Here is a 12,848-nt window from a genome sequence, read left to right on the forward strand (position 1 = left end):
ATTGAGCCAACTCATAGAGTGATGGAGCTGATTACGGGAGAAGGTAATTAAATATGAGGCTTCCCGAGATCGAGGCAATGCTAAAAGCCTACCTAATTTAATGCTTCCGAAGGGACTGTCTGACGTCGTTTTTTTTTGTACATATGGAAATATGCTTAGGCCATTCTACGTCCACAGTGGAGTGCATACGACTCCTAACTCATCTCATCACCTACTCTTAACTTTGCGGTAGAACTCTATGGATAGCGGGTTAACTGTGTGGACACACATTCATGCAATGTGAAGGTTCACACTATTAACGGAACTATGAAGGAGAATCCGTCCCCGTAGTCTAAGAGGTTCCCTAGACCAGACATCTTGGAACCATATGATGGCTTAGGCATCGTCTTGTACGGGCATGCCGAGGAGAGAAGATGAGGAATCCTCGAGATCGTGGAGCCAGAATAATTGCTCTCTTACAAGGCATGCTAAGCCTTCCATTCGGTTCTTAAATCCGGCCTGCTCATGGATGTCCCCGAAGAAGAATCGATGGTAGGTGAGGCGATCTGAAGATGCGGCGTCTTGTTGACGGGAAGGAGACGATCTCGAACGACGTGGAGGGCTCCTATGGCAGCGTAATAACCAAGGGCAAAAAGGCACCGTTACACGTCATCTTAAGAATGTCAGTGATAAGATAGACACGAAGGTGGAAGAGGCGTGGTAATGAAAGGTAATAGCAGCGACTGCAGCAGTCCAGCTTGGAGTAAGTTGTAGTACACGCGGGCCGGTAGCGGGAGAAACACGACGAAGAAGCCTCGGTGCCAGCGATGCCGACGGACCGCACATAGAGGTAGGACAATAACAAGTAGGGAGTTGTGCACGGTGGATGCAAAAATTGCATGTAAGTTGTAACATTGTTGATGGATCGCTGGGGGAACCGACATGTGTCACGCGAGGCCGCCGGGAGAAGGCCGTGAGCCAGCATCCAACCTCGACCAATCTGGCAGCTCGTTCCTCCGTCCGATATCATTCCCAATCATCGAGAACATTCGCGTTGGGCGCTATTGCAGCAATAGATGGCCTTTAGATTCCTCCGATTATCATTGACTGTAAACCAACACGGGTCACTTTGATCCGTCTTGCAACCTCAACAAAGGGTTCTCGAGGTGGGCTTTTAATGCCATACTCGTGAGTCGAGAAAACTTTTCAGAATAACTCGTCTAAATGATTGGACAACAGAACGTACTCAGGGATGCCTGTCTCTGGGAAGAAAGGGCAATTGGCATGATGGTGACATGGAGGATAGTAGATCTACTTTTCTGGCAACTCGTGGGTGCGCCGATTTGTCGAGTCGTGAAGTTCTTAAGTTGATGTGAAGGTCGATTTGCGCAGAGAAAGAAGACGCACACGTCCGGCGTGGGTTTTGAGCCTTCACAGCCTGACAAGCCCATCAGACATACACTGCAGATATCCCACAATCAAGGTTCGCTACCTGACAATGACCTTCATTCAATACTTTGGCTCAGCAGTGTCAAACCTCTCTAGACAAACGTCCGTATGTGGGGAAGGACATCATTTGCACCAAGTACCTGGTCTAATCGCCGAACACAGAATCAATACAATTCGTGAAGCACCTCGGCCACTCGGTTTTGTGGGGGAAGAACAAGTTGGTTCAACCATTCGCTTCCATTTTGCATTCGTATCCTAACTCATTAATGGGTTCCATTCAAGCTCTTGTATTGGAGCGCTAGACATTATTCTGCATGAAAACAGAGAAAATGTGCAGACTATCTGAGTTTGCGTGCGGTTGTGGCAGGCAGATCTGGTGATCGATTACGTCAATCCACGCTTCCGAAAATAAAAGGATTAAATCACGTGAGTCTTCTGCCGTACACATTTGAGTAGACTGTGAATAGGACGTACGCGTTCCCTGATGAGTTATACTGCCAGCGGAATCAGCAGGTCGTACCTTATAGATTGAATGCTGTTGTACATCGGCTGTGTTGGAGCGTGCAGCCGTTCTTCCATTGATTCGAGCCACGGCTATGAGAAGAGGTTCACGCTTGGAGATTTCATGAGCTCGTTGTTTCTCAGCTTCGGCTTCTACCTGCCTTTTATCTCCAGAGGTCCAGAGGCAAGAAGGGAACAGGAGGATAAACTGCTTGGAGAACTGCTTTTAGGATGTTGCTGGGAAACCCGTGAAGCATAAAGAAGCGCCGAACCGTATCGTCGCCAAAACCGAACCAGGTCCATAAGTCTAGTTCGTGCAACGATGGCAAGCGAGCGAGTGATGAACCTAAACTCATCACCTCAATAGAGGAGCAGCTCGGCGTGAATCGGAAATCGTGGGGACACTTCTATCAGTGAGGGAGGCGGCCGAACCTATTTATTGTGCTTAGAACCGACAGCATTCTTACGTTCATAGAGTTCTCTGGCATCATAAAAGGCGCACTTTGGATCTGGGGCATGCTGCCGTCATCCCTATGATGGCATTCCCTACGCTCCTCGCAAGTTCGCGAAATGTGTATTCTTACATTTTTCCAATTTGTGAGGGTCCCCAATAAAAGCGCGTCTGTACCTGCCTTCACCAGAGGCATTCCCGAGCATACCTTTTACCTTTTAAACCATTGTGCTATCACCTTGTTTCCTACCCTCTCCCTTCTGTCTTGTCGTCTTTTTAATGGACGCTAGTCACCTTCCTGGCTACTTCTCGATTTCCTTGGTAATGGAAGAAAGGCGTTTGCCCAATAACTTTCCAGACGGCCACATCCATGGATATCGACACCACCCACCGACAAACAGCGCACAGAATAACGTCAATGTACCGGTATCAAATGACGTAGGTGCCCCTTCGTGGATTGAGTATCTTAACTTATGCTAAGCCTATTGCTACCACCAGGGCGATCAGTGCCTTGAAGACGCACAACTAATACTGGGACGCGACGTCACCTTTGTAAGATCTGGGGTTGTCTGTCTTTGCGCGTGGCTCATCTCCACGTAAATTTGCTACTGGTAGACGATCATTGGAGACGATGACACGTTCGACGCGCGGAGGGTGGTAGAGAATCTAGCTAGTGCTCATACTACCGGTGCCAACCCGGGAACGGCCTTGCTGATCCGCGTCCCGCACAACAAGCTGGACAGTTTTCGTGAGGTGCGTAAGCTCGGATACATTTACAAAATTTCTCTTGCACGACACAATCTCATATCTTTGTACGTGATGTATATTGATAGGCTTTGAGGGAGCATCTTGTCAGGCGTTCCCAACAGGTCATCGAAAGCGCTGGTCAAACTAGTTTCTGGAGAGGGAGGGAACCCTTCATGCGCCCTACTCTATCACGTTCGCTTTCGCTCCCATAGCATCCTGCCTCCCCGTGTACTTGAGGCAACCCTCTTTTTTTTCATCCGTTCTCATTTCGCCTATCTGTTTTGTAGTTGGTTCGCATCATACACGACAAAGCAATCTACTGTTCTGGTTCGTTCCACTGTATCTCAATTGTTCTTTGTCCCGGTTTGCGCGGCAGATGCTACATTATACCAGCGGAAACAGTGACCCCATTTTTGATAAGTTAGAATTGCAATGACAACATACTAATAACATGGTAGGAAATAGAGAAAACTGACGAATACTAGTCCGCTTCAGCAACCAATCCACTCTTCCCCCTTCGAATCCTTTCCTCAATGCCTCCAGCTCCACTGAAAACCTTCTTCTGCTCCTGACTCAAGAAGCTACCCATCCCCCCTGACTTAGCACGAGCCTTTTTTTCGGCCTCGAGCTCTGCCTTTTCCTCGGCAAGTAGCTTCGATAGATGCTCCTTACGTTCAGTAGTGAGAGATGAGGCATTAACCGACATGGCAGCAAGACGTGCGGCACGGTCGTCTGCCGAAGCGGAGTAACCATTAGCAGATGGGCCACCGTTTACGAAACGCGAAGGGCGAGTCTGATTGCTGTACGGTCTCGGCGGTGAATGCATGCGAGAACGCTTTGCGTAACCAGGAGGCGAAACACTCCGATCTCGCTTTCTGTCATAAGCGTCTGAATATCGACGCTGCTCGAAACCACGGCTCCTGTCTCGCCGCCGTTCTTCCGAGGACGTTTCGTCTGAGTAAGGGTAGCGTGGTACTCGCTCCCGCTCGTATCTGTCGCGCGGACTTCGGCTCCGCCGTCTGTCTCCGTAGCTCGACCGACGGGCATGATCATCTCTGAAGCTAATCGGGCTCCTGCTTGATCTGGGCCTTGCTTCAGCACTGTGAGACCTGCTCCTATGCCGATGCGTCCTTCGGACTGGAGAGCGGCTGCCCCGATATCTTTCGTAACGATCATTCGGTGAACGAGAACGCGAATAACTCCTTCCGCGGTCATTGTATTTATCATCATAGTAGTCGTCCTGCTCATCCTGGTGTTTGTGTTTCTTCGACTTCTTGTCCTTCTTGTCCTTCTTGTCCTTCTTGTCCTTCTTTGCTTTCTTGTCCTTGTCAACTTTAATCCCTGCCGCCTTTTGCATCTCCTTTAACCGCAGAGGATTACTCATCAAGGACTCATAAGCCGCCTGTTCCTGCTGCTTAATTGCAAGGAGAGGGTCTTCCCGTATCTTCGAGGTGATGTCTCGCACTGTATTGGCATTCTGGACAGCTATGAAGTTCTTGTGCGCTGCACCAATCTATGTAGAATTTGCGGATCAGTACGTCTTAGAAGTTCCCCAAAAACAAAGCAAAGTCAGCGTACCTTTTCGTTCTCATCACCCGTGAGAAGTTTGTCCACTCTCTTCTTCCCGAGAAGATAGTCCTCCAGATCATTCTTATTTGCGCTACTTCCCGTAGCCGGCGTGGCATACATCCATTCTAGCTTCTCTGTACGTTTCCTTCCCGTTGACTCCTCTTGTAGACGCTGGAGTTCTTGCATCTGCCGTTCCTCTTCCTTTTCCTTCCGCAGCTGGTCAAATTTCTTCTTCTCTTCAAGCTAAGCACAAAGCAAAGCATCGAAAATATTAGTAGAAGTTCCTATATGCATGAGAAAAGTGACATACAGCTTTCTTCTCCTCGAGCCACACCCGCTCCTGATTCTTCATCAGGAGCGGATGCCAGGACTTTTTCATGTTCAAGTCACCTCCACCCATCTTGGCAAGCCTTCAACGGATAAGTAAAGTAACAGGTAGCTGTAAGTAGCGAGAACAGCTGCGCCGATGATCAAGACGAGGGGAAGGACGTCGTGGAGAAGAGGAAAGAGTTGCAGAACGGTAGACTTAGTGCGCTGCTGACTGACAAAGTGACAAAGTGACTGTTCATTAAGGGATTGTGACAAAATGTCACTCTAAAGCTCCTTCTCGAAATGGATACTATGATCGACGCGCGGCGTCTCAGCATCCGTCATGCAACGTGAGCTGCTCTGTTGGACACGCTCGTTGCTGTCGTGTACCCTCTCCACGTAGACTCGGCTCTGCCTCGGAACACGAAATTTTCTGTCATCATGGGCCCAAATAGGCGTCCAGATCCTGATGCGGATGAGCCTCTTGAGGACTTCGACGCTGGCGAGCGAGAGCCGTTGCATCAGCCTGACCCCGAGATTACCCAACCAGTGTCTGTACCACTTTGTTTCGGTTACTACAAGACTCTGACGGTACTTCTATGCGTTATCGCAGACCTACACGCTCGCTCTATGCTCTCACTCGAGAAGAAATCACGCGCGGGATCGCGAATCGCTTCGTCCACTCACGGACGTACATATTCCTCTACCTGGGCATGGCCGCTCTGTCCATTACAACGGTCATTCTTAGTCTACAGGATGGTTGTCCAGGACTGGCATTTTATATCCTGGAGCTCATTATCAACACCACGATGATCGCAGAAGTCAGCATTCGTTTTGTGGCATTCGGCAGGGTATGTTCTCTTAGTTCCTTTATTCCTACGGCGGAAACAACAGCAGCACTTAACCATTGTTTGCATACAGCGCTTTTGGAAGTCGCCGTTTAACGTGATCGACCTTGTTCTAACATTCTTCTGCGTGATCACGGTCCTTACGATAGTCTTTGCGGGCTGCGGTTCGACCAGCAAAGAAGAGGAATTATTGGATACTCTGCTTCTAGTGGGCCGGAACGTGCTTCAGTTCATTCGCTTAGCTGCGGTAATGCGGCAGTACGTATTATCGCTCCAACATGCTCCCTACCGGTTTTCATTTCTCTTGTTCTTTTTTTAAATTCACTATAGATCTGGACAGTCAATTTTCTCTCGACCTCGGCCAATAGATTTGACCGCAGCGAGACGAGCGGGATTCAGTTTAGATCTAGACCTGCCTGAAGACGCAGAAGAGGAGTTGGCTCGCTCAAGGACCCGAAATCCGGTACTTTTTGATGCCCAAGGACGAGATGAGGAAGAAGGCCTAATTCCACCGCCCCCACCTCCGAAGCCCAATAAACCACCTGTCATCGACGATCGAGACCAGGAAGACTTGTGGGCGGGCTTGTGACGTCTAGAGCATACGGTTCGGACGGTCCGAATTTCCTAACGGACATGTTTGCATTTTTCCATTCTTAATTTCAGTTCACACTATGCATATCACAGTTTTCTCTTCATCTTCATCCTACTGTTCCAATATCCTTACTCGACTCCTTATAATGTATATCGTGGATAACTTATTACGATCCCTATCTCAGCACCATTCAGTCTTAGTGAATGATCGGGAAGCACACCTTTTCCATTCGGGTTCAAAACATCAAAACGTTTTGTAAACCTTGAATACGCGTCTCTCGGTGTTCTTGTTATTCTCCCAAATCCTCTTACGCCATGGCGTTGATATCGCAGCTTTGAACTCCTCGGCTTCGAACAGGTCGGGACTGATCCTTGAATATTCATGCACCGCAAGGAACTTTGCTGGCTTCTTGTATTCACTGACTTCCTTTGACGTCCCAGTTACGCCTGTTTCGACTAGGGTGTAGCGCCGTGAACGCAGCCAGCCAGGAACCTGTCAGAGGGATTTCATAAGCTACTTCCCGCACTGATAGCCCCTGTTTCCGAGCCTTACCTTTGAAAGCATGTCGGTATGTTCCTCGTTGTACCATCTGTTGTGCGAATGACGTTTGTAATTGCGAATCTGGGTACAGGGAATGTGCACTACCTATGCAATTCTTCTTCAAACTCAGGCTCAACGTCCATTGAGACGATGATGAGTGTCATTCCCTCCTTGTGACCTGTGAAGTTTGGGCTGACCGCCTTGGGCGCCTCCTCGTTGAGTTTATAGATACGCCGCTGGAGCACTCCGACCTTTGACAAGACGTCGGCCTCGCGTGCGCTACGCGTCTTCGCTAGGTTCGCATATTCATCCTTTTCGAGGTATTCAACAGAAGACAAGTCGTACAGAGCAGCCCATGTAGGCTTCTGGTCGTCCGCCTGGATAGCACGCGTCGCAGAGTGGAAACCTGGAAGCGCGGTGCGAAGCGGGATGTGCTCGTGGTCGTACCAGTCGTGGAATTCAGCCTCCGAGACCTGGTTGCCAACCTCGGCGAAGACTAGGAGGAGACCTTTCGAGCTCATGGTTGGTTGAGACTGTGAGTTGTCTGCATCGTCGTCGGCCTGGGATTGCCAGTAGTATCATTAGATTAGAGTTGGCTGAGTAAGTTGAAGGGACCATGGGACCACAAAGAGTTGTAAATTTAGCCTCCGGCAGACTGACTGATTGAGTGGTTCATCGTTTCACGTGCGGCAGACAGGCATCACATACATGCCACAATGAGTTGGATGTGAGAGTGTGGGACGAGTCGAGATGTACAGCGGGAGAAAAGAACGAAAATTTCGGACCACTTTGCGGCTTATGCATATTTGATATGTCAAGAGAGAGTGATAGGACAAACAAAAAAGCACCGCGGAAGTATTTCAATAAAGTTCTTTGTGTTCCCCAAGCGGTTGCAATTTCAGGTTCATCAGACTTTCATAATAGAAAAGCATAGTCGCAGATAGCCTCGGACGAAGTCCCCAGGAAAACAATCGGCAAGAAAATGCCGAGGACGTGAGAGGTTGCTTGACGAGACGTCGACGAATGCAAAGCACCAGTAGCAACGAAATGACGGTACGGAGATGAGGGGAAAGACAGCTTCGCAGAGATTCTTTTTCATTTCGGAACGGAGTGAAAACAAGCTGCACCGATTGGCGCGGGCAGAAACAAATAAATGCGGGGCCGACAGAAACAGAAAATCGTCGGTCGGAAAAGGCAAGTCAAAGAATCACGAAATCATGCTCTTTCCGGCTATTCATTCCCACTGCGTCCGGACTGCTTGACCGCTTGTGAAGAATATTCGACAAATTATGGGGTGTTTGCGACTAGATAAATTTGCAGTGGGGCAGAGAAATAACATAGAGAAAAGCGGAAGGTGAGATACCAAGGTAAGCAGGGAGGAGGGTTGAGCGCAGTTAGAAGAGAGAGATCAGAAAGGAGTTGCCGTGAACTTTGAATTTGACTCTACGCGGGAGGCACGTTACCCGACCGACAGCCCGTCCCTCGTTGCTGGCTCGTCCTCTCTTCCGTACCGCGACCCTTGTCCGTTAATCCCAAGGCAGCATCGACGTTCGTCGATGAGCAACGTCGCCACCCGCCCCCGCTTCGTCCATATCCCTCCGTCGGTCGAAAGGAGCAACCTGTCCACTCGTCCGCGCGAGCCGCGCACCTGTAGGTTTTGATCGCGCTCTCTTAGTTACCATACGCATCCTCTGACTTCCGTTCTTTGCAATTTTTCCTCCTTTTGTCCTCATATCAATTTCAGTCTGATCGTTTTTCGTCCTCGTCGCGTTGTGCAACGCCGCCCGCAATCACCAAAGGCAGTTGCAAATAGCACGTTGTACAGCTTCGCCCTCTCTATCTCACGACGTCCCCGCCGCCCTGATTCTCATCTCTAGGCTCTGACACGCTTAACTTGCTCGTTTCCTCTCTACCTCGATCGTCGCCTCCCAAGAATTCTCATGTCTTTCGCCCTCCACCCGCCTCAGACTCAGAACACTAGGCAATGGTGGTCACGACCGTCTGCGTCCAAGTCGTCAACAGTGCCACCTTACCGCTCTCTTGAGTCCTCTCGCGCCACCACTCCAATTACAACTACATCAAGCGCATCACAAATGTACGACGACAAGTCACTGCGTGGGACCAAGCAGTCGAAGAAGTTCAATACGTTGGCTTCCGTCATAGGATTCAAGTCAAAGAAGTCTCATCCGACGATCAATATCCCACCTGGCCCTAACTCTCCTCCGCTTCCGTTCCAAAGCCCACCTCCAGCAGGCCCGCCAGTCTCTCGGGATCCTATTGTTCAGACGCCACTCTCCAGCAGGCCCGTAACAGCCAGTTCGACTTCGTCATATCAGTATGATCCCAAATCACCAGGCGAACCGTCAGTGTACACGTATCCCTCGTCCGAGGAGGCGCATGAGCCAATGACGCCCTCTGACCAGTTCTCTCGTCATCGCACTTCGTATCAACCGTCACTCTTCACGTTTGCCGAACAACAAGATCAAAGCGCGTACGCCTTGAGGTTTGGCGATGGATTAGGTGTGCGGCACTCGCCGTCGGATGGACGAAGAATCTCTATCATGTCCGACCCCTCTGTCATTGATCCGCATATGAAGAGGGAACAACCATTTCGGTCTTCCAGAATTTCGGCATCGTCTTACTATCCTGAACAGAAAGGTTTCGCAGGGAGAATGTCGAATAATTTCCTTGATCATAGGGACAGCTTGGAAAGACGAAAATCATCGGCGTATGTGCTTCTATTTTCTTCACTTAGTCAAAAAAGGAAATTTTATGTTAAATATGTTTTATTTTTAGAGAGAGCAGAGTGAGCAAGGAAATAGATTTGACATCGGACAATGAGGCGAATAACAGTCAGAAGGAATCTACCGAGCTACATATGCGAGATCATCGACATTCGGATCTCGGAATACCTGCAGTGCCCAAAGTATCTGCATCACTAGTGATGACTGGTCAGAGACAAAATCTCCAGAAGTCGCCTTCTGAAATTGTGGCGATGGGAAAAACGTCAGTATCAAGATCAGAGTCACGGACGGCGTCTCCTGTATCGGCGAACGGATACAGCCCCGTTCGTGATGACGAACGGTTTGGCAAAGATCGAGTCGCAAATTTGCGAAACGGAGATGCGCCAGCGAATGATCGTTCGCCCACGTCCTCGGCCCGCCTCTCGCCCACGATAAGACCGAAAGCAGCGAGCGTATCAGTTGGCTCGCTTAGTGGGTCTAACGCGTCTGGGCGTCCTTCGCCTTCAATTGTAACGTCATTTCCTTCGGCAACATCCCTGTCGCGTAACGCGTCGGTTACTTCAGGTACCAGTAGTTCAGTCGGCTCGGTGGCGGGCGCCGTTGGACGGCAGCATTCCATCTCGCGAATGCGTCCCGTTCCTCCTTCGCGAAATCCTCCACCCAAGGCAACCCTCCCTCCGACTCCTCAAGACCGCACCCCGTCGCCGCTTACATTCCGTTCTCCGAAGAACGTGAGCACGTCTTCGCTCCTGAACTCGCCGAATTCGCCAAGCGATGATCCCTCCATTCTGACGTTTGACCTACCACCATCTACACCCTCTTCCAATGCTTCGTCAGTGAGCCTCTGCTTTGCACCAACCGTACAGGCGTCAACACTCAGTGACATTGACCTCGGCCTCAGATCAACTCTTCCGAGGGCGCAACGTGATATTCGGAGCACAAATTCCGGGCGCTTGCATAGGCACGAGCAACCACCGCATCGAGCTGCGACGTCGCCAACACACACGGCGAAATCTTCCATGTCCTCGAATCATACCCTGACGAGCGCCTTTGGAACACGGAGTGAAACCCCTATGCAACGGTCGGTGAGAAAAAGCATCTCCCAATCGTCGATTACATTTGACAGAAACGGACGCGGTGGACGGCAACGTGTTGATTCTGAAACAAGTATTACGTCTGGAAATTTAATGCTGGAGGAAAATCCAGCATCTGTGTTGAATGGCATGAGGACGCTACGCAAACAACGGTCGATGCACAACACTCGCGCTCCTGGAGGATCCCTCGCTATTCCGCCCCTTCCTCAGACACTTCGACATGCTAGCTCCTTCAATACGGCGCCCATGAGCGAAGCTTCTGGGAGTGGGTCCTCGGTGGTTGCCAAAGGCGATAGTTTCAATTCCCCCTTTGGATCTCAGCGACGTTCGGCCTATTCATCATCGCAGGGTTCGACTGCAGGCAATTCGCTTGTGGTCACGCCAACGACACCGCAGACACAGAAGAAACGCTCAATTTTCTCGTCTCATTCTCGTGACCGAGACAAGCGAGAGTCAGGTCATGCTCAGGAGCGTGATAAGCAGGATGTCTCAGGTGCTACATATTCACCGGATGCGCAGCAGCACATTGACAAGAAGAAATCGCACGTAATCGGACTTGGTTTATTCTCTGGGCATTTCTCGCCTCACTCGACGCCTTCGCATATACCAGGTGTAACCGAACATGTACAAGAGCCGCCCCGCCCTTCTTCGCCTCCGGAAGACGTATATAACGCGCCACGTACTAGCAACGACCCTCCTAACAATGCTGTTGAGCACCTGGACCAACACATCTTGCCACCGAAGGAACTTGCGTATCAGATGGAGGCTCTGGCTGATATGGAGGAACCCTCTTCTCCCCCTCAATTCTCAGATCGTGGCCTTGAGAGCGAGGTAGATGACGATTATTGGGAAGGGTCAAGCATCATGACTTCAGACCAGTTTAGCATGCGCTCGCGCATTAACTCCATTAGCGGGACGTCTATTACTTCGGGTACCGATGAGAATGGTGTTTTAACTAGAGGAGACTCAGGTTCTTTGCCGATGTCAACGACGACGCGGCACTTCGCGAACGCTTCGGGCTCGATACATGAACGGCTCCGGAACGATCGCCCGTCCACAGGGTCGCGCCTTCCAACTCGTGATTTTAGCGGAATGTCGGGTCGTTCCCGGATATCGAACTCGTCCGCTGTGCGCCCCTCTACTGCAGACCCACTGTCTTCAATGCGGGATGTGTCACTACATGATACTTCTTCAGATGGCTACTGTACGCCTATTGGGTTACCACCCCCGCCTCGACGAAAGGGAGCGGCAATATCCACTCCCACAGCCAATCAGTTCGAGATCGAGGAGCCGGAGATAAATCCGTTGTCACCGCCGCCGCCTAGAAACACACCCACACGGTTGCAACGGTTACCATCGTTTGAGAATCAATTCCCGCACCAGGGTTTGCAGCGCCTTCCATCTCATGAAACAATAACCTCGTACAACCCGAACCGCGGGTCCATCTTCCGGAAGCCCTCGTTCCTCAACATTGATGATGAATTCGCCGAACAGGGGAATGGGGTGGACAAAGCTCCCATGTCGACTGTACCCGAGGACAGCTTCCTTATTCTCGAACACGGGAAAGATTCATTAGACCTCAGTCGCGTCTCTCATGATCTCTGACTGACAACAGTAACACAAGCTGAAACGTCCTCTGTGAAACTGATCTGGATGACTTTTCTTTTTCTTTTGTCCTCTTTTGACACTTTGTTTTCCACTGGGATATCTTGATCCTTTCCCATCATCCGTTAGTTGATTTTCCTTCCCGCTCACTTCTCCTTTTTTGTTCATCCTTTGTTTATTCTTAAATTGTAGGACTGGCCCCATCTCTCGCTTCACTCCCTTTCATTACTCTCTTCACTCCACCTGTAATTTATATATATACGTAGGTCTGTCTACCATACTGCTTATTCGCTCGTTCAAACCATTCACCTTATATTCCACATATTTTCTACTGTCAGCACTACCATCCTTCTAGTTTCTTGAGAGAGAGCTTCCCTTTTCTTCTTCGTCAGTCGCTAGACATATACTTACTCTTCCCCT

General features: G+C 50.0%; 6 protein-coding genes across 6 annotated transcripts; 3 read left to right on the forward strand and 3 right to left on the reverse strand.

Annotated features, from left to right (window-relative positions):
* Positions 1-375: 375 nt before the first annotated feature.
* Positions 376-825, reverse strand: FOMMEDRAFT_166977 (uncharacterized protein; the record flags this gene model as incomplete). The annotated part of the gene is made up of 2 exons (XM_007265163.1): positions 376-604; positions 680-825. 2 exons carry the CDS (start codon positions 823-825, stop codon positions 376-378), a joined length of 375 nt encoding a protein of 124 aa, XP_007265225.1.
* A 1,600-nt stretch (positions 826-2,425) lies between these two features.
* Positions 2,426-3,534, forward strand: FOMMEDRAFT_19022 (uncharacterized protein). Its single transcript, XM_007265164.1, has 2 exons — positions 2,426-2,818; positions 2,879-3,534. Exons 1-2 carry the CDS (start codon positions 2,660-2,662, stop codon positions 2,978-2,980), a joined length of 261 nt encoding a protein of 86 aa, XP_007265226.1. The 5' UTR covers positions 2,426-2,659; the 3' UTR covers positions 2,981-3,534.
* A 4-nt stretch (positions 3,535-3,538) lies between these two features.
* Positions 3,539-5,192, reverse strand: FOMMEDRAFT_166980 (uncharacterized protein). Its single transcript, XM_007265165.1, has 3 exons — positions 5,007-5,192; positions 4,706-4,939; positions 3,539-4,640 (listed from the first exon to the last, which is right to left on the reverse strand). The coding sequence occupies exons 1-3, from the start codon at positions 5,094-5,096 to the stop codon at positions 3,609-3,611; spliced, it is 1,356 nt and encodes a 451-aa protein (XP_007265227.1). The 5' UTR covers positions 5,097-5,192; the 3' UTR covers positions 3,539-3,608.
* A 412-nt stretch (positions 5,193-5,604) lies between these two features.
* On the forward strand, positions 5,605-6,442 carry FOMMEDRAFT_82807 (uncharacterized protein; the record flags this gene model as incomplete). The annotated part of the gene is made up of 3 exons (XM_007265166.1): positions 5,605-5,856; positions 5,927-6,111; positions 6,184-6,442. 3 exons carry the CDS (start codon positions 5,605-5,607, stop codon positions 6,440-6,442), a joined length of 696 nt encoding a protein of 231 aa, XP_007265228.1.
* A 246-nt stretch (positions 6,443-6,688) lies between these two features.
* FOMMEDRAFT_82181 (uncharacterized protein) lies at positions 6,689-7,506 on the reverse strand (the record flags this gene model as incomplete). The annotated part of the gene is made up of 3 exons (XM_007265167.1): positions 6,689-6,937; positions 6,998-7,034; positions 7,091-7,506. The coding sequence occupies 3 exons, from the start codon at positions 7,504-7,506 to the stop codon at positions 6,689-6,691; spliced, it is 702 nt and encodes a 233-aa protein (XP_007265229.1).
* A 2,040-nt stretch (positions 7,507-9,546) lies between these two features.
* Positions 9,547-12,428, forward strand: FOMMEDRAFT_133048 (uncharacterized protein; the record flags this gene model as incomplete). The annotated part of the gene is made up of 2 exons (XM_007265168.1): positions 9,547-9,713; positions 9,782-12,428. 2 exons carry the CDS (start codon positions 9,547-9,549, stop codon positions 12,426-12,428), a joined length of 2,814 nt encoding a protein of 937 aa, XP_007265230.1.
* Between the last annotated feature and the right edge of the window lie 420 nt (positions 12,429-12,848).

Source organism: Fomitiporia mediterranea (assembly GCF_000271605.1).
Source record: "Fomitiporia mediterranea MF3/22 unplaced genomic scaffold FOMMEscaffold_5, whole genome shotgun sequence".
In the NCBI taxonomy this organism is placed as follows: Eukaryota; Fungi; Basidiomycota; class Agaricomycetes; order Hymenochaetales; family Hymenochaetaceae; genus Fomitiporia; species Fomitiporia mediterranea.

Coding starts and splice junctions, on each gene's coding strand:
- FOMMEDRAFT_19022 (XM_007265164.1), top strand. CDS start 2,660: ATGGACGCTAGTCACCTTCCTGGCTACTTCTCGATTTCCTTGGTAATG. Junction 2,819..2,878: donor ATGTACCGGTATCAAATGAC/GTAGGTGCCCCT, acceptor TGCTACCACCAG/GGCGATCAGTGCCTTGAAGA.
- FOMMEDRAFT_166980 (XM_007265165.1), bottom strand. CDS start 5,096: ATGGGTGGAGGTGACTTGAACATGAAAAAGTCCTGGCATCCGCTCCTG. Junction 4,940..5,006: donor GGCTCGAGGAGAAGAAAGCT/GTATGTCACTTT, acceptor CTTTGTGCTTAG/CTTGAAGAGAAGAAGAAATT. Junction 4,641..4,705: donor CGGGTGATGAGAACGAAAAG/GTACGCTGACTT, acceptor AATTCTACATAG/ATTGGTGCAGCGCACAAGAA.